Source organism: Phaethon aethereus (genome assembly GCF_964289735.1).
Source record: "Phaethon aethereus genome assembly, chromosome: 3".
Lineage (NCBI taxonomy): Eukaryota > Metazoa > Chordata > Aves > Phaethontiformes > Phaethontidae > Phaethon > Phaethon aethereus.
Window position 1 is genome coordinate 116,384,335 of NC_138576.1, and position 26,811 is coordinate 116,411,145.

General features: G+C 38.0%; 1 protein-coding gene across 1 annotated transcript in view; it reads right to left on the reverse strand.

Moving 5' to 3' along the window:
- Nucleotides 1–26,609, reverse strand: part of MRPS5 (mitochondrial ribosomal protein S5) — a gene marked incomplete at both ends in the record, with an annotated part of 74,916 nt that extends 48,307 nt beyond the window's left edge. The window contains 4 exons of the mRNA XM_081997495.1: nt 3,978–4,211; nt 4,514–4,639; nt 16,887–17,024; nt 26,546–26,609. Coding sequence (XP_081853621.1) covers nt 3,978–4,211; nt 4,514–4,639; nt 16,887–17,024; nt 26,546–26,609 — 562 coding nt within the window. The remainder of the gene's footprint in view (nt 1–3,977; nt 4,212–4,513; nt 4,640–16,886; nt 17,025–26,545) is intronic.
- Nucleotides 26,610–26,811: the final 202 nt, after the last annotated feature.

Below are 26,811 nucleotides of genomic sequence, written 5' to 3' on the forward strand. Positions count from 1 at the left end.
GATAACTGTTAAATAGATTCATTGTGCTCTATTACGGACCCCAACCTCCAAGTACAATCAATATCTCATCTGTTTAAGTACCATACATGCAGGGAAATACGATGGAAACAGTCTCCAAAGACTGTGCAATCTAAATAACCAGAGTAGCACAAAGGAAGAAAAATAATAATTTTTTAAAATAGTAAAGCAAGAAATAAAAATTTAACTGTTTTATTTGAATATCACACAGAAAGCAAAGCTGATGGAAAAGCTGAGACATCCTCGGAATCTGTTGAAAATTTTGATAACAATCTTACTATGTATCCTCTCCGAATTAGATCTGAAACTTTCTTTTGGAAATCACTGCAACTCACCATTTCCACCGATGCATTTTTGTCAAATTATATTTTATATTCTTCCTAATTCTTTCCCACTGCAGAAATGCCATGAAAAATTACTATCCACAGCGTGTTATGAAAATTAAATGTTTGGGTTTTCCCTGGCTGGCAGTGCCTTCTTCCCTAAATACTGCTCTAAAACTGTGAATAAACCCCAAATTTCATATACACTGAGCAAAAGCTGCAAATTGTTAAAAAATAAAAAAGTAAATCACCAAATCACTTCCATCATAGCCAAACTGTTATCCAATATTGTTCAGAATATTCTGAAACTTGTATTAGACAATTATCAGGGATCCAAAGAAACTGCAAGTTTCTTGATACATATTTCAGTGAAATTCCAGAAAAAGGTGTGTGTGTGTAAAACAAAACAATAAACAGCCACTTCAAATAATCAAGAATCACATAGCCAGACTTCTTTTTTATCTCTCTCAATTTCAAATTCTGCCTGAAAAAATGTCTTTGCAATCAAAGACAATTACAGCATCATTTACTTTGTCTAGTAACAGTTAAGGTGTTTTGCATTGTAAAATAAAGATGGTTTCTATGTCAAAGCTGTGTTCAAGTCTTTTCATCACAGTGGTGATGTGTTCAGCGTTTCATTACATATTCACATTTCACACATTATATATTCATCGCTAAGTGACAAACATATCCTTTTCACTGCACAGAAAGTTAGTAAGTTTCTGCTCTGACATTAGAAGGGATTTCAAAGAAGTAAGATGTTTTTGAAACATTTTACAACATTGTGGGGGAGGAAGGAGCAAAAATATTGGAGAGCTCTGGGCATCTACATGTATTGCCTCCAAAGACAGTAAGTCCAATGGAGATCGCAAAACCGTGCAAACAGCAGCCCAGTCAGGCCTTCACCCTGAGACATGCTGTAAAAAAAGTCAGCATGCAAATCCCTTATGCTTGGCTTTCAGCAGTTCCACCAGCATTTTTCAAAATCCATCTTATAGACACAGGCAAAAAATGCTGCAAATCATGGATACTGCCAAAAAGATCCCATTTTCTCCGATTTTCTGCTTCAAAACCTGATGCGCACACAAACACCTGAATATAAATTGGAAATATATTTGTTTCCTTTTATGCAACTGAGAGCATACTTATAATTTTATATAATCTATAATTTAATACAGATATGCTTTCCACAAGGAGTATCCTATTATCAGCTTGATTGTGGGAAAAAAACTACCGACTTTGAAAACAATGGAGTAAAATGCTACATCTTGGTATAAGAAGCAGAATAGATAAAAGATCCTTCCAACCTCCTGTTTTTCCAGTTTCTCTCACGAACAAGAGCATTTCAGTATAACAATGAAGACCAGTGTTAATTAAAGTATTTAATACTTATTTTATTTGGCATAGTCACAATGAGACTCTGGAGAAAGGCTTGGGAGCTGAAAACAGTATAATGGTGAAGAAATAGGGACTCATTCCTTCATTAAATATTGCTTTATCATTTACACATAACCTCCAAGATGATTATAAACATGATCATTTCACCACAATTTAGAGATCTGTTAGTCTACAAGAAGCAGATTTTTAGCTCACAGTAGAGAATATGAATGCCAACACTGTTCCCTCTCTGAAGCCTCTTCAGTTGCATAGCAATACTGTAAACTTGGAAGAAAAAGAATTTTATTTCCAACTGAAAAATACTGTTCTTTCTCTGCTTATAGCTAACACAATAAGTAAAGGTGTAAGAAGTAAGAAGATGCCCCTGAAAGAATGAAGCATTAAAGAAAAAAAAAAAAAAAAATCACAGTATGTAATCAACATCACTAGTATCAGTCAAAAGCAAAATCAAGGAAAACACTGGAAGGTAAAATTCATACATGCATAAATGTTGTTTACAACAGCTGCCACATCCTTTAATGGAATAAACTACTTGAAAATATATTTGAATTTAAAAACAACATAGTCTTGTGTTCAAAGGATGGAACTAGAATCATGAAATTTTCTTTACTTTCTCTATATTCCACCACTGACTTATGGGAAATTTGGAAGAATTCATTAATTTCTCACATCTTCTATTTTTCAGTTGTAAGATTCAGTGACAGGCTGCCAAGGCCATTGTCACATCACTGCCTTCTGTGGAATACTTGCTTTCAAGGTAATATAATGAAACACAGGGAAGTAAATATAGGAAGTCTGTCATTTGTATACTGCAGTATTATGCTGATATTAAAATAGAATGAATTGCTCCTAAAATTGAAGACAACCAAAAAAATACTCAAAGAGATTGGCAGGCAAGCTCTCCTTAAATTCACAAGGTAAACCTGAGGGAAACAGTATTATCTCAGACAGCACAGCAACCGAAGCCACAAAATCATCAGTACCAGCTATAGGAATGAAAAACCTTGGAAGGGAACAGAGAATAGATTGCATGAATTTATAAAGGAGAAAGCTACAAATACGCAAGTGTAACTTCAGTCTACAAGGAAAAAGGCACTAGATCACACTGGACAGACAATGCTCTCACTACCTTATGGCTCGGTTCAAAGCATGTCTGAACTTTTAATTAACATCCAATAGAATGCCACCAGAAAACCCTCACAGACAGAAAGAAATTAATACACAAAGCACCAGCCAGACCGGGGAGCAAAGCTGATTGCAAGAAGATCAGACAACAATATAATTGTGATTCCATGCACGTAATTTCCCACTTGTGTTGACTTGCTGCAACATATGTTCCAAGATCCAAGCTTGCATTGGGAGAACATATTCCTTGACAACGAGAGCGCCGAAAACATGAACAAGCTTAACACTTAGAATGACTGCAACAAGCCTGAAATAACAGCGCTAGAAAACATCAATTGTCTGTCTTGGCTCATCTTACTACAAAAGCCCACAGAAAGAGGACAATAAACAACCAAGCATCATTAAGTACTTCACAAAAAACCTCAGCTGAATATGAGTAACAACTCATTTTCATATTTAATTAGTTGAAAAGGATTAGGCTTCTAAATGTTAAACAAAGCGACTACAGAATTTCTAGTGGTCTGAATAACACCACTGTAAAAAGAGTTATCTCTTCACTCTGTGTATAGGAACTCTACTTTCACTATAATATTTAATCAGGCAGCAAATATATAAATTAATAACTTAATAACTATTAAGTTAATAACTATTAACTTAATATTAATTACGTTCAAACTACATTATCTTTAACCATATTTCACTATATGACCTAGAAAAAAAAAGCCTGATTTATCCCACAGGATCCTTTAAGAAACTATAAAAAAATATGGCTATATTTCATACTCAAGACAATTGATATTGAACACAGAAAAATATTTCTATACTTGAAGATTCCTGTAACAGTCTAGAAATAATACAGTATTCTGTATACAACACCATACAGTCTATAACATAATAGTCTAACAGCTATATTAAACTAAGCAGTGATTTAACAAATCTCACTTGTGTTAACAGAACTTGTTCTTTGATTTAGCTGCTTTGCTTCATGTATGTGCATATAAGAGAGAAGTATCAAATCAATTTTCAGTCACAGGAAAAGTCAGGATATCACTTTCTCTGAGCCCCTTAGCCTTTCTGGTAAGTAATACTAAGATAGATACTCAGTTTTCTTACCTCCATTGGGACCTGGGTCAGGAGGATCCAGAATGACACCTCCCCAACAATTTCCACTCCATCCTCCCTCTCTCTTAACTTTTATTTTTCTTCTCTTCTCCCATGTATCTCTCTGCTGAATAATCTCAGACTGAATTCTCTCTCGTTCTTCTTTTTTTCGTTGGGTAACTGCCTGGATTCTCCCACCTTGTATCACAGGAGCATTAAGACCAGGCCAGAGGAAACCAGAACGTCCTTAAACATAACAGAAAATTACATTTTATTCCAAGTTAGGACTGAAACTCTGCACACTGGAAAAATGCAATAAAATTCAAAGGTTCTCACATATTTCAAGTGCATTTTATGACACAGAACGAATATTTAAAAGCCAAGAATAACTCTAAACAATCATATCAGGATTTTCTTTAAAGGACAAAAATATCTCAAGCAGTTCTGACACCATGGAAATTAAAAGCAATTTGTCAATTTATTAAATCAAGAAACGCTATACACAAAAAGGTCAAGACAAGTCTTCAGCCCCTTATTTGTGAATCTACCTTCACCAATCTCCTGGCCTTTATTGAGATTCTTCCTTAGCTTTTTCTTCCTTCTCTTTCCTCTTCCTTTCTTTACTCCCACACCAGTCTCTGCCAAAGCTCCTTTCCATAGCTCATCAGCTGTCACTGAAATAAAAATGCTTTCATAAGTAACGTACAAGTTACAGCTTATACTGGAAACTGAAGCTGAACAAAAAAAACCTCGAAAAGTTAACCCTTGGTTGATCTTTGCTAGGATTTAAAACTGCAGGATTACTGCCTTGCTAAGAAAATTATTTCCCACTGTGTGTTTATCTGTATCTGGTGCAGAGATGTCCCTCTACTCCTGATTATTGCAACCAGACAGGCACACAGCCAGGTGCATGGTTTTTAAAAGGATTTTCAAAATCTACTCAATGGCAAACATTCCTAATCAGTAACCAGTAAGGTATTAAATCCCAGGTCATTGAAAGAAAATCATTCATTAGTAACTCAGAGCAGCAATACCTGCAAGCACTTATCCAAGGACAAATGTAATTGACAGTCAACTTGAATCACTCCTAAAAATATCCAAGGGTTAGCCTGCTTTAAAAAGCCACAATACACAAGAAGTTAACAAACAACACAAATCTGTAGCTGTTCTCATGTTCTGACAAAATACAAGCCCCGCCCCCCCCCCCCCCTTATTGCCTGTATAAATGCAAAGGAATGTAAGGTAGAAAGAATGTAAGATGCCTTAAACAGCCTTATCACAGCACTCAGGCTTTGGTCAGGCCTCCTCACTCAGTGGCTGTGTACAGGACATCCACTGTCTTAAGATGTTTCACATAACATATGAAAGCATGACTTAGGAAGCACATATTTACTAGTTAACTTCAAACTACTATTTGCCTAACTGATCGAAATATAGGATATCCTCAGAACTTGGACAAAAACAAACTACACCAAAATGAAGCTGATGATGTGAAGACGACACACACATATTTCATATATTTCATCCTATTAGTCCAGACAAGAAGGCTATCACCACAGAATACACAAGCGTCACCACTGTTGTATTTGCAGATTAATGCTATTTGTTTCACCCAGGGGCAACATTACTATCGCAGTATAACTCTCTTGTCTTCTCTGATTAGAAACTGATATTGTTTATTTAAAGTTGACATAAAAAGTCAGTAAACACTTTTAAACAGGGGAATTAAAATAACTATGCTGAAATAGCTACAGTTTCCCAACAGCAATTCATGCTTGTTAGATTAATGCATGTGAGAGATCCTGTCCTGCAGACCAGCAAACGCATTGGAACTGCTATGTACAACTCGGTGAGAGACAGCAGCTACCCAGGACTTCCAGAGGTACTGCTAAGTGCCAAGGTTTATTTTGGTATTGAGGAAGTTTGTATAAGGTGTCAAGGTGGCTCTTCCAAAGCTACAATGCCCATCTTTTCAGCCAAAAATCTTTTTCAAAGGGGGATGCATAACTGTGATTCTTTTTTGAAAACTACAATCCTGAATCAAGTAATCAAAGCTCAGTACACTGGAAAGCAAGCGTACAAGGAAGGACACACAATACTACGAGTCCAGGAAGCTACAAAATAGTATTCTCTCAAGATGGGCAAGAGCAGAATGGTCTAGAAAGTCACTATATACCCAAATAGCATATTGTACGAATAGCACAACAAGACAAAATATGTAATACAGATTTCATCTGTATGACAGACAAGTGGAGATTGTGTATTACAGACAATTAGAAATGCACATGGATTGCACGTAACAGCAACATTTATCACTTCTTATATGCTGTGAGGCAAGAATTATATTTGCTCCTGGGTAGGCTTTAGTCCCTGTAAAAAAGACATTTCTGTCAGAAATTACACTTTTTTTTCTAGACATTCAAGAGAACCCTAATGTCCAGAGGTTTATGGTTAAAAAAGACCCTACAAACAGTAACTGTATCAAAGGGCTTGAAACCAGTGTCTGAACTATCAGGCACTAAAAAAATTTCCAGCTGATTACAACAAACTGATGCGTGTAGCTGTGTGCTAAATGCAAAAAGAAACCAACCCTCCCCCTCCCAAACCTTTCTGCTGCACAGAGCTCACCAAACAGAAAAACTTCACTGCTGATTGAGCATGTTACTTTCAATAACGGCCAAACTGTGATAAATACTAGACTGTCTACAAGTAGTCAATATTACCCTGAGGTAACACTGCATTAAAGTTCAGTATAGAAAAAGACTGGTAGTATGTAGGTGCTTGATGCAGATTTTCATGTTCTAAAGTGGACTATAGGACTGTTACTTAAGTTGGAAGATTGACAATCAATCACATTAAGCTTCTTAGCTTATTCAGAAAACATTATGTAACTAGCAATTTCTTTTTTTTATGATAATCCTGCTAGCCTGGAAACATGGAATTACAATGAAGGTATTTACATTTTTTCTTTGCAAGGTTATTTTTAAGATGGAACAATTCCCCAACCTACTGCAGTTTCTATGGCTTCACAAAGGGTCGTAACAGCTACAAAGGAGGCTGCAGAAAGACAGCAACAAGCAGTTGAGATGCAAGAACAGGGAGTGCTTGAGCTGGTAATACACTCAAAAAAACCCCGGTACTTTGAGCTGTATTCTAAATATCTCTACAATAAGATCCCTTAATTCCAACAGAGGAAAGGAGCAAGTCACAGAGTAAGGAGATTGTGTTGGTACCAAAGGAGACCAGTCAATGCCAACAGGTCGAGCAAGATGAGGTCTGACTGAGTCAAGTTTTGGCCTCAAGCACCACACAAACTCTGACAAAATTAGAACCAGAGGAAAACGTCAGATTTGGTACCAAAGTGCAGTTCATCTAATCGGTCTATAATAATATCATCCTGTGTTTGGAAAGCAGATCAATTCAATGAAAAATATCAGAAGCCTGCAGGCTACAGAGCTGAGAGCTCTTTGTAAGATGGCAGATATCACACTGATTTTAAGAAAAGTGACAAGAATGGAATATGGAGGGGATAGGCTGCAGTGAAGAAGATTATAACAGGGGGGGTATCCTTAGTTGCCAGCTGAGGTTAAACCACGACATGGGGACATGGCTTACGACTGTAGACAGACAACACAGCAATAAAGAAAATAAAAATCTGACCATAAGAAAGGTCAATCCAACTTGTCAGCAAAGCACCAAGATGACTGGAGAGCATCTACACAGGAAGGAGAAAGGTCTTGTAGCGGAGATAATAACCCAAACAGAAATGAGGATTGCTGTACTGCTTTTCACATTTGCAGAAATGCTCTGAAATGAAGACAGTACAGTAGGTATGCAGTCTCTGAGTGATTTGTAGCCTTGCCTTTATTTTGCCTTTGTAAAATGGGAGGCTGCATGCATTCCTCCAGAGCTAAAATAGAACCAGTCATAAAAGCCACCACACATTTCTAGCCAGTTACTGAAAAGCACATAGCTACTAACTGAAAAAAAAAAAAAGGTAATGTGTCGATTTTATTTTATGGCCTAGAAAAAGATCCACTACTGAGTTTTGCTTAATGCATGTAAGGTGATCGCTAACAACCACCAACAGTAAGTTTGTACGACACCACTCCATTTTGCTTAATCTACCTAAAAAAATGGCTGTAATATTTTGAAAAGGATTTGATTTTGTGTTTTTTGTACTATCCCTGAATTTCAGGAACCAGACAGCCCTTAGTGCTTACTTCAGATGAAGATTAATATTAGACCACACCTCAGTAACTCAGAAGTATTACCAAAACAACTTGCTGTAAACCATATCAGAAAACAGTATCCTAGATCTTGATACACTGAGATTAAAAGCAGATTTCTTTGCCTCCTGGAAGATGAGTTCCTTGCTTGCTTAGAATATAAACTACAAAGAAAAGACAAATAGCAGTAAGTTGGAAAACTGAAGGGAGTAAAAGGAGAAGACAGGATCAACTTTGTAAAACAGCTAAGTAGGCTCACTTCCACTTATAAGTAATTTTTTCTTAAGTTTTTTTATGAAAAATAGTCTTGTGGCAGCACAGCAGCAGAGATTCAAAGGCATTCATATTAATGACATAATAAAAATATTAACGAACATGTTATAATAAACATGCTTCTTTCAATGTACTGTTGCCCATTAATGCCATTATATCTATGCATCTGTACAACCTTAAAGAACTTAGTAAGGTCTTGTCACGGACTAACTGGTTTGCCTACACACCTCAGAGAAGTGTGGCTCTGTCTTCTTTAGAATCATAAAATAATTTAGGTTTGAAGGGATCACAGGATTTCAACAACCCCAACCTCTACTCAAGCACGTCTACCTCCAACTTTCTCAGAAGCGCCTCATGATAGAAAAACTAAGATATCAATTAGCTAAATAAATCTTATTTATGCACCTGAAGAAGCAAGTCGATTTACACCGACAATCAGGTTGCCAAGAGACCACTTGCACAAAAAACTTAGTCTAGAATTCCCGTAACAGAACTGGGAAGAGAACAAGATTTTCTGAGCCACCTCATGTAAACAGAAAAAACTCCTTCTTCTCCAATGTTAGGGAAGCAAAGAACAAAAACAGTGCCTGCAATCTCAAAATTTTAGTCCCAAGGTGAGAACAGTAGCCTAAACCTGGATCTATAATAAAAACTTCAATACTCAGGCAACCCCTGGTATGACTGCCACAGCAGGACTCTCAGTGGCAACATATGCTAGAATAGCATTTCAATCTCAAATTCCAGGTTCCCTATTACGCCTTCTATTCCCTAATAAGGCATATAAACTGCATATACAAGTTGTTGCTTATGGAACAAAACTACAGGACAAAAAAAATCTAAGGTGAAAACTCATAGTAACATGTAAAAAAAGCTATTTTACACACAAATTAGGCCTACAAAGGCAAAAATCACAATGAAATAGAAACAAAAAACCAACAAGAACCAGTATAAGTTAAATAGACTTCAGATTTTTAATGAACTTGCATCCATCAACGAGACTGGAAGAACAAGAGCAACAAGAGTAGCTTTTTTTTTTTACCCCTTTGCATAATGGAATATTATGCATGCATTATGAAATAGTGTATTTCAAATAACTGAGCATAAAGGTTTTTTCCTCTATCGGTCAAAAACAAATTAAGTGACACAAAGTTAGAAACAGATTAAAAGAAACCTTTGTTTTTGATATAAAGTAACACTTAGAATTCTTAATTCATATTAAAGCTAAATTTATTTTGATTTAAAAGAAACTTCCTTGAAGGAGTCAGGACCATCCGCTAATATGAATTTGCCAGCTGTTTTAAAAATACACACAAAATAATGACTGTAGAATGACTTGTAAATAGTGTTTGTATTTAGCTATCCACAGCCAGCATGGCTGGATAAATGTATAATATCTTACACATACTACCTGACGAGATAATTTTCACATTTTAAAGTCTGTACAAGCGAAATCTGAACTTCAGGTCAATCACAGCCTACCTCATGTGACTGCTCAATTATGGCATGGAAAGAAAAAACTGATAGTAGTGATAGTTGCCAGCATAATGGGTGCTCAATCCAGCAGCTTCCTGAGGTGATCCCAGGTCAGTTTGCAAGGGGAGTGAGGTAGATGCAGCTGGATCAAGACAGGAGAGAGAAGGCAAAGGAAGTAACGGTGATCCTTACAATCAAAGGAAAAGATCATTTAACTTAATTCAGTGGTTAAGAACTTATCTGGAACCTGGAGACCCAAATCCTACCTGATTTGAAGGTGCAAAGTCCTGCACCTGGGTCAGGGCATCCCCTGGTATCAGTACAGGCTGGGGGATGAAGTAATCGAGAGCAGCCCTGCTGGGAAGATCTAGGAATACTGGTCGATGAAAAGCTGGACATGAGCTGGCAATGTGCGGCTGTAGCCCAGAAGGCCAACCATATCCTGGGCTGCATCCAAAGCAGCATGGCCAGCAGGTCGAGGGAGGTGATTCTGCCCCTCTACTCCACTCTGGTGAGACACCACCTGGTGTCTTGCGTCCAGCTCTGGAGCCCTCAGCACAGGAAAGACATGGACCTTTTGGAGGGGGTCCAGAGGAGGGCCACCAAAATGATCAGAGGGATGGAACACCTCTCCTATGAAGGCTGAGAGAGTTGGGGTTGTTCAGCCTGGAGAAGAGAAGGCTCTGGGGAGACTTCATTGCAGCCTTTCAGTACTTAAAGGGGGCTGATAAGGAAGATGGGGACTGACTTTTTAGTAGGGCCTGTAGTATTAGGACAAGGGGTAATGGTTTTAAACTAAAGGAAGGTAGATTCAGACTAGACATAAGGAATACATTTTTTATTATGAGACGTAAACAGGTTGCCCAGAGAGGTGGCAGAAGCCCCGTCTATGGAAACACTCAAGGTCAGGTTGGATGGGGCTCTGAGCAACCTGATGTAGTTGAAGGTGTCCCTGGTCATTGCAGGGAGGTTGGACTAGATGACCTCTAAAGGTCCCTTCCAACCCAAACCATTCCATGATTCTATGACTTCAACCATGGTCTCACACTTTCTGCAAGAATGTATGTCTCTCAGTTTTGTTTTTTTCCCACAAATTCTATTCCAAAAAACACCCCCAAAACCACCTTTCTGTTTCCAGCCCCCTCCCCATCAGTATTTAAAAGATTTTTAGGACAGAGGTTGTTGGCACAGAGCAGGCTACATGAACTACTCTAACCATCTAGGATTTGGCAATGAACTACAATTTAAGTCACTTAGGTCAGGAAAAGGTATCTTTAAATCTGGGCCTTATAATGTCGTAAATTCTCTCTCTACAGTCTTATGAAACGTGCCTAATAACAACTACAAGGCATTTAATACAAAGGTGCTAGGCAAAAATGTACACAGAGCAGCTGTCTTAAGAGCAAAACCTACAACTCATTTCAGTGGCTGAACACGAATTATTACACATGAAGCAAATGATTTAGATGTCACTTTTAATTGCACATATTAACATTTAATTTCAAGCACAATACTTATTAGTGGCTGGAGGCATTCTCACAATTACATGAAATACCTAATTCCAGAACAAAAGAAGTGAACCATCCAAAACAGAGTCTGATTTTATATCCCTTCATAATCTTCAACTGAACTTGTAGACTGTTCAAAAACTGTCAAATTAGTCCATACCATCAGTTACTCCCGACATGCTATGTTTCTAATATAGCATTTTCATGTTAGTTTTAAAAGTGGAAGTCTTTTATTCTATGACTTACTCAGCTTGTTTAAAAATACGTATGGAAACTAACTCCATTAATAGGTTAAATTCTCTCCTCCACAATTCAAAAGGGAATACCATGCAGATGATAATACAAATAGATTTATTTATGAGAGAAAACAGAATGGCATACTTGTAACATGCAAGATTCTAAGGCAGTTTCATCAAAATCAGTGTGTTCATCCCAAATGAGAACTGCCCTTGCTACTTCCTTTATCCCTGAACTGCAACTGTCAGACATCATGTGACATCACAGTTTGACTCCCTGTCTAATCCCGGTCCACAAGCAGAAAAGCGTGGATCCATAAGCAATGAGATATAGTGCTGGATTACTCTCAAGTTTCCTAAGTGACCACACTCAGAACACTGTTTTCTTCAACTGCAAAAGAGACCCCTTGCATTCTAAATGGAAATGTATAATGCATATCTGATACTGAGTTCTGCTGAAAGACAACGAGAAGATTAAAAACTCTCCCCTTCAAGTGATGCCTTTAAAAAAAAGGACTACTTTAGCAAAAAACATGTTCCTCTTCACATGTCTTAAGATGTCATCTTCTGACAATATCATCTGTTAGCTCCACAGGGCCTTTATTCAAATGTAGGAAGTAGTGAAGCATTCAGTCTATACAGCCCACTACTGAGTCATGCAAAATTAACTTGGATAGCAGGTGGTATCTAACTGCAGAACTGCAAGAATCTGGACATTGAAAATGTCCAAGAAAGGCAGGGACTACTGCAAGACCATGAAAAGGAACCTGATGCCATGTAACAGATTAGTACCAGTGGACAGATAAAAGATCATTTTAGATGAACTTCACGGACTAAAAATTAGAACTGCACATACATGAAATGTTTCCACTGAAAACTTAAGCTCATTTCTACTTATCACTGCTAGCTGGATTTCCACAATAGTGAAAAGGGAAAAAACTCATCTATTAACAAACTTTCCAGCTTCTGTTTGCCTTTGCTAACAAAAGACTGAAGCTCTAGGGGCTACCTGCTTATTCACAGATCTTTAATAATATCATTAAAAAATTTTAAAGTTCTCATGTGGATTGCAGAAAAAAATTAGTTTAGGTGTGTCTGCAAATTTCTTGGCAGAAAAAGATGCCTCTATAATCTAACTATTATCCCCATAGTATAGCATGGGAAAGTTTTGGGCAACTTCCCCAAAACCAGAAACAAATCTATTGCATTATAATAGTACAACAAAACCTCTGGAGCTGGAAAATATTATTCTGAAAGATGCATTCATACTGCTACACAGACACAGTGAATAACTCCACTTAACTGCAAGCCTTGAGCATGCTTTCACAGTTCACTTGGCATTAGAATTTCACATTTTTTAAAACTGGCAATTTAGCACAATGTCAGCACTAAGCTGCAGACATGGGATTTTCAGGTTAGTCACAATTCAAATCCTGAATAAATCCAGCTACAAAACCCAAACCAAAACTGCTGTAAATTATCCTGACAAATATCTGAGAAATTGTATTTTTGCTTCATAACATCTTATTAAAAAACCAGGACCTTAACTTAGCTAATAGATGCTCTTGTAAATGCTACTACCTTTTGAAGGTTGCTCTGAGTATTAAAGCTTTAATTTGCAGCTTTTTTTTTTTAATAATAAGCATTATGAAGCTGGTCTCAGCATCACCAGATGGATACGGAGAACAGAGCTTTCAGTGAGGTTTGCAAAACTAAACACCATTGGCCTGGTTTCTTTCCTCAAAACAAAATAAAAACCACAGGCCTTCGCAAAAGTTACACTGCACAGTACCAAATCAAAACCCAACAAAATAGCCCCCCCCATTAAGTACAGTTAGCTGTAATGTATTTAATATTCACTCCCTTTTTTCTGACTAAAACCAATTAACCAACTATTCTTCAACACATATGCACACACAGGCATTCCCCTTGTACAAGGGAAAAAAAAACCCAACAAACAGTTGTATATTTGGAGCTGTTTACATCCTTAATGCTGAAACATCAAAACTCTTCATATGTTACTACTGACTATGACAAGTAGTAACTCAGTAATTGTTTATCTGGACTGTTCATACTAAAAGAAATATTATTTAAAAATCGAAAAAAAATTTTTCACTCTGATCCTCAAATTAGGCACGGCAGAAAAAATTAATAATTTAATCCAAAGAAAATTCACACAGGACTATAAAAATTTAACATAAAATGTAATTAAGGAGCAAGCTTTCAGGAACTGGTGTTTCCAATAAAGAACACAAACACAGAGATTTATACTGAGTACAATTGCTCCAGTAAGCAAAGCCTCTAGAAACAAAATGTGTTACTCTGAGTATAATTTTATATTTTTGGTCTAGATGATTCTCCCTCAATTGTTACAATCTAGTTTTATAACCTCTGAAAAATCATCATTGTTCCTTATTCTGTATTCTAAACTCAGAGGAAACATCACCTAGCAACAGAGAAATGAAGTTCTTTTCATTTGTTCCCAAGCGTAGCTAATGGAATTAATACTGAGTGGGAAAGCATAATTTTTATATAGTCCCAGTATCAAATAAAAGTTCTTTTATTCTGTATTCTCACATACACTCGGACACACAACGGATGTTGAGAAAATTATGCTTGCTCATTTGGATGATTGGGGTCAAAGATAACTCCTATGGCTGGGAGACAGCCAAATAGTCTCAGTATTCATGACACACCTGTGTGCCTCTGCTGCCTTCAGGAATGACAGACCATGTATTTCAACCCAATTCTGTGTCTATCAAATTTAGGCAGTCTATATCTCACATTTTTCTCATCTACAGGTCAGACAGATACATACTTATTCCACTAAACGCGTAGCACTTTTTATCAATGTTTCTGAACAACTGAAGCTTAAGCATCTGTTCAGAAAGTCTGGATTGGTGGGATTTCCCAGTGTGTGTGCCTACCCATAAGAATGCGTCAATGTACCGAGAAGTAGGGAAAACAGATCTGCCCTATCCTCTCAGACAAAAGTTGGACTGAAAGCAAGGCATTATCTGCAAATACCAGGTGTATTAAGACATACTGAAAAAAGAGGCAAGACTTCTCAAAGAAAGTTATTTGGTTTTTTAATCATGATCTGAAAAACCTCAGGCCCTTCCACATCTCTAAATAAGCATGTGAAATTGTGAAGTAAATGGAAACAGAACTGTTTCCCATAGTGGGGAGGGTGGAAAGGAGGGAGGGACAGAAGCTAAGCCTGGAATAACAAGATCATTTGAAATTACTTCATTACAAACTCACTGAAATATGTCATTGGACAACAATAAACCCCTGTGTATAATTTCTGTTAGAGTTGCAGGAGAGAGCTATCTGGATAAGGATCACAAACTGCTGAGAATAATTTCAATTCCTCTTATTTAAATTAATTCCTTCCATTTAAATGACTTAAACTGTTTTTAACAGTTAAGTTGAAGGTACAGATGACCCTACTAAGAAGAGCATGTTAATAATTTCAAAGTATGATAGAAGAGAAGTACATCTTCACTGATCACGAGATAGGAAAGTATAGTCACCCTTCTCGGTGACAAAGGACTGTCATTTGGTTGACACTTCACTTGAAAATGTTTCACATAAAATGGTCATATCTGCATTTTTAATGTTACCACTTCTGAAGCAACTGCTCTGCTAGAGGATATGAGTAATTTATACTGTTATTATCTACATAATTTGAATTTTGAAGATTTTATTCTTTACGTCTGCAAACAAAACTGTTATTAGAATAACTGTACTTTGAAATATAAACTTCTCAGTCTTCCGAATCTGATGGCTACTATCTCTGCTGAATACATAAAGGAGGTACATTTAAATTCTTCCAAGTTGTTACATCTTATTAATCAAGCCAATAGTTTTAGGTAGTTTGCCTAAATGTAACTTGTGTAAAATTTTATTAAGCCAAACAATGGGGATACCATCACAACAAACATTTTTAATTCAGTCATCTAACAAATATTTTTAATTAAGTCATCTAATAAGACATCTAGCAAAATTCCTGGTAAAACAGATCTCATCTAGACTTTGTTAATAAGAACATAAGCATAATTAAGTAAACATCTAATCTACAAATTGTAATCACATTGCAATCACTTGTAGTGCTATATTTTAAATTTAAGATAAAACAACAACAGTGATTAGCTTTCTTACATATTCTTATCTTGTGATTGCTCTGGTGCCTAAGACAAAGTTCTAAATTAAATTTTCCTGCAGTTGGCATCCTTAGAAAATCTTTACCATGCAAAGCCTCTGGTTCACACTTGCAGCCTTTTGCTCATCTTTTGAGACCTCTCTACCCTCAGTTGTTTGAAATCAGTCAATGATCAAAATTTACCAGGTAAGATGAGCAGACAGACAGCATGACTGCTTAAACCCCATTTCTTTACCAAATGTAAAGAAAACAAATACAGTACTCTTACACTCAGATGTTGAAAAGAATAGGAAGAGACCACCAGTTCTGAAAGCCTAATTTTGCACAGCTCTTATATTCTATGGATTATAAACAGTCAAAGAACTTTGATTCTCAAGCTGCTGCAGTTATCTCCTCCAGAAATTATGTTCTTACTACTCCTTCTCTTACCCTTTGGGATACGATAAGGAACCACAAAACAAGTGGAATGACCCCTCAGCTATCTCAGTTCACAGTCCCAAGCATGAATTTAAACAGCCATCATCTCTCAGTTATGTTAAGCATGTGCATAATTCCTTTCAGGACCGGAGGAAAATACTGCAGCTGGCCAGACAATTAGCAAGATGTTACCAACATTTTTTGTTTAACACATTATTGCATTTTAGTTATTTCATTTTTGAGACAGCACAGCTTGAACAGTATGTCTTGCCTGTGTCTCAAAAATAATTTGGAAAATAAACACACAATTTATATTCTCAATAAAGGACTAGGAAACAGAGAGAAGGTGTTTCCATCTTCCATCCAATGATGTATATTAGATGGATTCACTGTGACATAAATCAAACCCTTGCTTGCTATTAAAAGATAATAAATCAGCCTTATGCACACACTCCTGTCAATAGCTGTAGCTGCAACTATAATCTTAGGAGATACGTAACTAGAGTAGATACAAAAAGTTACTATACATAGATTTTCATGACCGTATCTTCCCAAAACAAAACTTTCTTTCCTTCTTCTGTTTATTACAGATAATAATTTTAATCCAACTCGAGACTTACACGTATTGAAGAAACTGCTTTGTCTGCATTGCTCAACTGTTACATTCCAGGGGGCAGAGATGGAACACCGTGTCTGGAAAGCCCACGCCAGGCTAGAATATGAAGAGCAACTCCCTTTCACTGGCACAGAAGCAAACCCTGAGAATGAAGACAAAAATGTGTTTATATACAGGACATTTTCTACTTTAAAACGGCATTTCCTGCAAATATACACACCAGAAGTATTTACTCATATAGTTTAGTTTCCAAAGGGAATCAGATTTGAACCTTCTGTCTTGAAGCGCAAAGCAAGTTGCAATAGGGAGCGGAAATACTGCAGTAGAAAATGGCATAAAGAGAAGAAGGCTAGAAGGCTTCTAACATATTGCTCATGGAGTGAGCATTCACTCTCAAAAAGTAGAAATATTGTCCTAGCAGCAAAACGTGCAATAAAGTTCCTGGACACATTCAAAAGTGATAATACATCATAAAATACTGTATGTGGTATGAAAACCAAATCTGAAATGAGCCAAATAATCCTGTTCAGTATCTTCATTAGTGATCTGGATGGTGGTTCAGAGTGTACCCTCAGCAAGTTTGCTGATGATACAGAACTGGAAGGAGTGGCTGATACACCAGAGGGTTGTGCTGCCATCCAGAGGGACACTGACAGGCTGGAGAAATGTGCTGATGGGAACCTCATGATGTTCAACAAGGGCAAGTGCAAAGTCTTGCACCTGGGGAGGAACCGCATGCACCAATACATCCTGGGGGCTGAACAGCTCAAAAGCAGCTTGGCAGAAAAGGGCCTAGGGGATCCTGGTAGCCACCAAGTTGACCATGAGCCAGCAATGTGTCCTTGCAGCAAAAAAAGCCAACAGCATCCTGGGCTGCGTTAGGACTGTTGCCAGTGGGTTGTGGGAAGTGATCCTTCCCCACTACTCAGCACAAGTGAGACACACCTGGAGCACTGTGACCAGTTCTGGGCTCCCTAAGAGAGACGTGGAGAATTGGACATTAGGAAAAGGTTCTTCACTGAGAGGGTGGTTGGTCACTAGAACAGGTTCCCCACAGAAGCGGTCATGGCACCAAGCCTGTCAGAGTTCAAGGAGTGTCTGGATGACGCTCTTAGTCATATGATTTAGTTTTAGCTAGTCCTGCAAGGGGCAGGGAATTGGACTCGATGGTCCTTATGGGTCCCTTCCAACTTCAGGTATTCTATGATTCGATGAGAAAGTCCAGCAAACGGTCACAAAGATGATTAAGGAACTGAAGCATTTCTCATAAGAGGAGAGTCCGAAAGAGCTAGGACCATTTAGCCTGGAGAAAAGCAGGCTCAGGAGGGATCTTACCTATGTATATAAATATCTGAAGGGAGGGTATAAAGAAGACTGAGCCAGGCTCTTCTCATTGGCGCCCAGTGACAGGACAAGAGGCAATGTATGTAAATTCAAAACCACAAAATTCCATCTGAATATAAGAAAACATTTTTTTTAACTCCCAACTAAACATGGTCCTGGATAATGTACTCTAGCTGACCCTGTTCTGAGCAGGGAAGGTGAACTAGATGATCTCCAAGAGGCTTCCAACCTCAACTATTCTGTGATTCTGCAAATTTACAAAGCTGACTTACTCTGGCATCCTGAAAGGAGAATGTAACTCCAGAAGTACCTTCCCCATGGTCCTCTGGATTTGATTATTACAAAGCTAGCCAATTATACATGCTCTTACCATCTCCAGAACAGATCACTTCAATATAGCATATATGGTGGTGCATTTTCTGCCGGATGTCTCAGCTAATGCAGAAACGTTGCTATTCTATTAGTCAAAAGGAGCACGTTATAACATCTAAGGCTCACATGCTTACCTACAACAATGAAAGCAAGATACACTTTCATTATTGACCAGCACAGAGGAGTGTTTCTTCAGAAGTAAGGAATCCATATTTTTCCTATTTACATCAATAAATCCAAACAGCATGCATATTCAACAAACTGAAAAGGGCTATACTGTCTTGAAATCCATTATTCAACACGTTATTCAGAAAATGGTAAAATTAAAAAAAATTAAAATCTACTTCTTCCTAAACTCCATTTAAATTCAATCTTTTCAGCTAGATTTTAAAAGCAGAAAATAAACATGACTCTTGTCATTTTTTGATAGCATCCAGTATCAATAAAACAACAATCCATTTTTTGAAGTCAGGACAATAGCTCCTTCTAGGCAAATAACAACCAGTTCAGTTAACTGGGTTAAGGCAGCACAAAGTTCTAAAAAATTCCTCTCAAAGTAGTCTTAAAATGTAAGTTTATCATCATTTATTCCTATGAAAAGTTAAAGTTGACAAACTCCATTATGAAAATTTTGTGAAAAACTATTAATTTTCACAAAATAAAAAGCAGCCTAGAAGGAAAAAAGCAAAAAATAAGAATAGAAGATTCTTATTATCTGGTTAAATTCACAGAGAATACAGAACATTTCACTGAGTCATACTATGAGACATATACCAAAAATATGCTAGTCACTACTCAAACACTTGCTTTTACTTCAAACTGCTCCTGAACTAGCATTCCTAATATGAACTACATAGACAACATTAATGATAACTCTATAAACACAATTTTTGAGCTGTTTTGTGTTTTTAATATGCATTTAATGACAAATTGTTAATCTACAAGATTAAATTAACAGTTCATTTGAGAATAATTTTCACAAAAAGTTCATGAGGTATTGATCTAATTTTTGGAATGGCATGCATTTAAAGAAGTTATTTTTAAAAAAATAACATAATGTATCTACAACTAATTTAAAATTGCACTATGTGGCAGTATTTATAATTTCCCTTGCTGCACCCTTTAATTGCCTACATCTGGAAATTGCTTCAAAATAACTTGCAAAATCTAATCCTGTCGTTGTCACACAGACAAATTTTGTTGTACCTCAAACATGACTTCAAGCGGCACACTTTTCCCCACTTCACATACTTCCCATTGGCCTATATAAATGATCTTTTCACATACATTAGCACATCTACTGATAATTTCCTTGAACAGGCTTCTTTTAATACAAAGACTTAATAACTCCCTCTTAACATCTTTTTAAGAAAAATGAGGGGGGGAAAAAATATCTGCACATTTATGAACAGATGCACTGGTTCAGGCTAGTGGCCTAAGTAGCTCAGTATTTTGTCTCCAGTAAGCAAAACAGCTGCCTGGGGAAGAGTAAAAAGTGAGCAAATAAGTATAATTCTGTCTCCTACCGAGTCCCTCAGAAAAACCAACCGACACACCCAAGCTCTAAAGGATTTTTAAGGTTGAATTTTCCATTACTAAAGGCATGCATAATCTTTTTATCGACACTTACTCTGCAAGCTGTTTTTAAAAGACTGGTGCCACATTTACCACCTTCCGCTCTTCAGGTACCAAAGCAATTTCAAAGGGGAGGTTACACACTCTTACTAGTAATTCATCTTTTTCATCCTGGAGTTCTCTTAGTATTCTTCTGTGAATAGTTTCTGATCCAGCTAATGATCCTGTAGATTTGTCCCATAACTTCTGCCACAGTTACTTTAATTTCAGAAATATCCATTCTCACCACCATCACCACCCAGGGGTACCATATGGAAATCTCGTGTTTCTTTTTCCAGTGAATAACGATGCAAAGAATTAATTTAGCTTCCCTGCCTTCCCGTCTTTTGAGTGCTCTTATATCCTGTTTGTTAAACTGTCTCTAGAGGCATTCACTTTGAGTTATCTATTGGAGCAACACTTTATTAGCTAAAATGAGATAAGTGGTCAACATCAGGAACAACACTAATTATCTGGGCCAGGCTCAAACGTACATTAAAACATTACAGTGAGAAAGTCATTGCTTTGTTTGAATTGGTCATCTGCACTTCTAGCAGCAGAGATGATGGTTTCTTTCACAGTTCTGTAATACAAAAGCATATTCTAAATTTTATGCCTAAGAAACAATACATTAATTTGGAAAACAAAACAGAAGAGTATTAGACAGATTACTTCATTATTGAAAATATTTGCAATGCAATTTGCATTTGGTTGTTCGTTTTACTCCTACTTTCATTAGTCAAAAAAAGTTCCACATTCTAAATACCATCTCCTCCTGAAATTATGATGGAAATTTGAAAAAATATAAAGAGGCAATGAAGTCAAGACAAAATGACAGCAGTAAGAAGAATCAAGAGACAGTGGAATCAGATTAATAACTGCTGCAGAAATAAAATTCTGACAGAATGGCAGGGGCACAGAAGAGGAAAAGAAGTCAAATGTCAGAAAAAGCAGCAGCCAAATAAACACTGATATGATAGAAAAAGGTCAGAAAACTTTCAACTGATCTCAAGAAGTCTGATGATCCAAAGTTATTTTTAAAAAGTACTACAAAATCCGACTATTACAATTCATAACAGAAGTTGTTAAAGCCCAGGGTGAGACCCTGGCTCCACTGACACCAGTGACAAATATCTTATTTTCTTTAAGGATTCAATCTTTTTTAAAGTGAGAGCAATTTATAGTTTCAAGACTGGCAGTGAGAGAATGCCAGTTCCGAGCTGGCAATCAAAATGATATGTCTAGGAAAGCCCAGGGGCTGTGTTGACCGTATTTTGGACACAAGGAGATAAGACTATTTTGGTCTCTGAATTGCAGCAGGACAAAAGAGGAAAGAGGAAGACATGGCAAAAAAAACCCCAAACCCACATGATTCCCAGAGTCTGAAACACTGATAACATTTAATAAAGTATACCCACACACTGTTGTACATGCTGCTACCAAGGGAATAGACATTTTGAAAGGAGAGCAAAGAATAAAAATATTTATGGAATATAAACAGTTTGAAATGTCACATCTCAATAAAACAGCATTTTGACATGTAAGTGTGTACAGTTAATGCATCATATCGTCCATTCCCTACAACATCTGTGATGGGATTTTTATTTAAAATCTAAAACGTCTCTTACAATAAGCTATTCAAAATTGAATTGTTTATAAAAGCAAGACAGGTCATGAATGTTTGACTGATGTCTTGCCACCAGAAAAAGACACACCAACAAAGAAGAAAAAAAAAAGCAAGCTTACTATAGTTAAGTCATGCTCTGCACTAACATAAAATTAACTCCTCAGTTACACTTACTTTCCTGCTATAAGCATTACAATTAAAACCCTGCACTGATTTTTTTAGTGTTGCCTTTCGCTGGATAAATACAAAATTTTATACAAATATAAATATACATCTATTCAGCACTAAAAATTAACTTACGAAACACACTATAGAACCATTTCATTCTTTTCATAAAATGCAACAGAAGAATGAATCTCGAGATAGGTGGAAAAGTAAATCTAACAGATTAACAGTCTTATTTCTGTAAACTTAAAAAAAAATCCCTAAGAGTTTTCTTTCTAACACTCACCCTAGTTCATACACAAATCTACTACTTTGCTGTACCCATTTCATTATAACTTTCCTAACCTTTATTTCAGTTACATACTGGTTTAACATGCCACTTTTAGGAAATTTATGCACAGGGTGCAGCATCTGTCACCACACACAATGCCCAAAATTGGCATGCATTGCCATTTGCTTGCTATAACACCTAACATTCTGAAAGACAGCAAGCATGCTGAACATCCACATATTTACTTTACTAGTGAATGCAGTGTTCAGCAAGCCTGAGCACTAATTTTTAGGGTTTTTTAAACAATTGGCAACAACTTAATAATCCCCTGTACTCCTGTGATTATTTTCCACAGGAATTAAATAGAGAAAACTGTTCTTACTCAGTTCCATACCTGAGAGAAAGAAACACTGCATGAAGCCGGTTTCAGCAGTGAGAACTGCATCGTAAAAAAACTTTAAAAAAGAGCCACCAAGCTGGTTATTTTGTGGTTATAATTAGAACTTTGGCAAAATTGCCCAAGTATAGTTCCAGATATGCACATGGGAGGCTGTAGGCCAAAATAATCACAAAATTCTCAAAAGGTTTATGTACAAGAAAACAGAGATGTTCTGATTAAATTCCAAATTGCAGTTCTGAAGATATCAAGCGCTATTATCTTAGCCTCTAATGGGCAATGAAGTTTGGGGGTTATTTGTCTGTATTTTCTGTTTAACATTTTGCTTGCTGCTTTTTATTCAAATGAAACCATTATGCACAGAAATAAGGCATTCATACAAACAATCGCAACAGCGAAAACACTTCAGAATTGTCACTATCTTTTCCATATCGTCTCAAGCGCTCGAGGAAGGCCCATGTAGTAATGAAATCTTGGAACTGATACAAATTGCTTTTTAAAAAGCCCTCCAGCTACTCTGGAAGAAATTTGGATGTGAAGAACTTAATCTGACAAACTAAAAACCATGCATTTAAAATCACAGCACATGGAAAGGGTCACTATCTACCTGGGCTAATCATGGAACACAAAGGTAATCAAATCAGAAAGAGTTAAGAGTCACACCTGAAAATACATAAGATTATTTTAATAAATTATTTAGGAGCAGTTGCAGCCTTTCACTTTTCCTAGTCTACTTGCAAGAAATATTTATTTTTTTATGATATAGTCTGTGACTAGATTGTGAAAACGTTTCCCTCCACCAAGGAAACAAACCTCCCTGAATGCTCAGGCTTTAACTGCAGTTTGGCTAGAGAATGGGCATCACTTCGATCTGTAAGATTGCCCTAAGGAAGGAGAGAGACCAGAAATTCATTAACTGCTTAGGTTTATTTTTTTAGGAGTAGAAGCAAGGAAGTTTTAGGAGAACTGTAGAAGCTAAAAAAAGCTAGAGAACCTTATTTTGCATTTGAACTTGGGGAAGAAAGAAGGCACACCATCTGCGGAAAGCAAAGAACACGACCAGCTTCCAGGTGTTCTAATACCAAGCTTGAATATACTTTTACCAATGTAATCTGGGTTTTCTTCCCATGTCAGTCACCAGCTTTTCCTGGAGAACATAGAGGCATTAATGTACTTCATTATGACTTTTGCCTAGAACATAAGTGCATACAAGCTACCTAGGCTGTATAAAGGATTCTGAGACAGATTCACCACGATTTATTAGCAGGGTGCATAGCTGATGGCATACAGTGACTCTAACTAAGGATGTTGAGGTGCTGGAGCGTGTCCAGAGAAGGGCAACGAAGCTGGTGAGGGATCTGGAGCACATGTCTTATGAGGAGCGGCTGAGGGAACTGGGGTTGTTTAGTCTGGAGAAGAGGAGGCTGAGGGGAGACCTTATCGCTCTCTACAACTACCTGAAAGGGGGTTGTGGCGATGAGGGTGTTGGTCTCTTCTCCCAAGTAACTAGTGATAGGACAAGAGGAAATGGCCTCAAGTTGCGCCAGGGGAGGTTTAGATTGGATATTAGGAAAAATTTCTTCACTGAGAGGGTGGTCAGGCATTGGAACAGGCTGCCCAGGGAGGTGGTGGAGTCACCATCACTGGAAGTGTTCAAAAAACGTGTGGATGTGGCGCTTCAGGACATGGTTTAGGGGACATGGTGGTTCTGGATTAATGGTTGGACTTGATGATCTTAAAGGTCCTTTCCAACCTAGTGATTCTGTGATTCTGTGATTCTGTAACGATGGAAATCACTTTGGATGAAAAGTGAAAATGGAGACAGAAAAAGATAACATGTGTCCCAAGGCAGTCTCCAGTGCTGCAGATGATTTCCCCCCCATAAGAATTTCCCACAGTACATATATACTTTTCATCAGAACCCTTGTAAGACTCCTCACTGGATACATGCAGACTGGTTGGTTGTTATAATCACTATGATGGCACGGCATGCTCTAATGAATCCAAAACCTACAACCCAGAGGAAAGCAAAGGGAAGAAGAAAACTGGCTCCTGCTAGTTGCTACCCATCAAACGCTATTGGGATTCACAGCCGCAAGGTCATAAGGTCAACAGCAGGAGAACAAGGGGAACATACTGCCCCAAAGGCTCTGTAACAGTGCCAGGGCAGCTTGGGTGAAAGGGGACATAGCTGCTGAAAGACAGGCAGCAAAGTTGCAAATGGAGGGCATTTAGCAATACAAAAGGCTAAGGTACCCATGGCACCGCAATAACTACACCTACACCACCTTCAGTTTGAGTAGTATTCATTGCTTAAAAACACGGTATAATGAAAAGATTTTAATTTCCTCTTATGAGAAGCATGCAGGTTAAAAAATAGATCCATATTTTAATATTTAAATATATTCACATCAAAATTAACTACATAATTCAGAAAATGCCACCCAGCAGTTTTCAGTTATACAGTATTATTTCTCATATATCAAAAGACGATTTTCCCAATTTTCTAACCACAATTTTTGAAGGAGAGATCCAAAGTCAACTATGATCCTTAGTGCGAAAAAATATACATATTCTCCTTTCTTCCCAAGTATACTTCAACCGCTACTGGGAAAAATAATAATTTAAATTTTGGAAAGTAACTGCAGAGGACTAAAAACCAGAAAGAAATGGCTACTGAAGAATTAGAGAAGTCTAAGAAAACAAACTTAGATTCCTATCAATTCTTCCCAAAAACCAGGAAGACATAAGAGGAGAAAGGTAGAGAGAACAGGAAGAAAACAATATTTGAATTAAAAAAGTAAACGACCTCACTCCATTATCTTAAGGCATATATTACTGCCCAAGTTACTCTGATGGGATAATAGGTTTCCAAAGGCACAGCTGGCCTGCCGCAAACCCTGCAACGATGAGTGAGACCTGCATGCCTAAAGCCCATTTATGATCTGAAGCACATACTTACTATGTGTGAAGAAATATGGAAACTGCTAAATGGTGATAACAACCACCTTGTCCACTGATGACAGTGCAAGTGTAAAGCTAGTTATTTCACAAGGCATCTATCACACTTCCTGTCCTGGAGAAGAATAGCACATGCAAGAGCAACTAGATTCACAATACCTAGCAAAATACAGGCTTTAAAAAAAATAACATTTGTTCAGAAGGTCCCATTAGCGTTGTTTAGATGTAAAAGAGAATTCCTCTGTAGCTCTTGTAGGATTTGGAGTGATTGAACAGACAAGGGAATGTGTGCAGCTGTGGTGTGTTCTGATCCGTGCACATATAGAGCAGCTCCCACTTCTCTCTGTGTTGTTTTTAAGTTAATCACTAGCCATTTAATATTGGGCCACAGTAACCATTATTAAGTGTCACATACGGAGCTGAGTCCAACCAACACCAAAGCACTTTTTCCACACTGGAATCAATACAATGGCGGGAAAAAGCAGTTCAAGGGCTTATAAAACACAAATACACCCACACGAGGCAATGACCAGACACCGCTGAAGCGCACACTCTTGATCTCCTCTGACCCCAGAAGCGCTGCCGGTGTAACCCCAGAGCAGGCAAGCACGCAGTAGGCCGCGAGGGGAACAGGTTGCTCTCACCACGGAGAGCTCTTGCCAGGTCATGCCCCAGACCTACGGGAACGCGGCAGGGACACAGCAAACCCACCTTCCGCGCTTACGTGCATACACGTATATGCACACACCTGCACCCACACAGAGCTCCCCATCCCCCCACCCCGAACTGCGGGGAACCGCTCGGGGCTCCGCCTCCCGTGGCGACCGTCTGGACCGGGCCATTGCCACGTGATACAGGCCCGCGAGCGATTACCACCTCCCCTCCCGGAGGAGGCGCCCCCGCTACCATCACCTCGCCACGCCACTCGGAAGGCACCATAGGTGCACGCCCGGCCGATCGCCGCCGCCGCCGCCATACTGGCCCCTTCTCCCACTCCCCGCCACCGTACTTAGCTGCCCCGCGCACTGCCTGATGAGAAAGCGAAGGCAGCGAGCGACCTGCTCAGGGGAAAACTAGGGCGGAACGGCGAAAACCAACGGCTAACACCCAGTGGAAGCCTTCCTGAAACGCTTCCACTGCTCCGGCCCCTTTCCGCGAGAAGCTGCGCAGTTAACGGT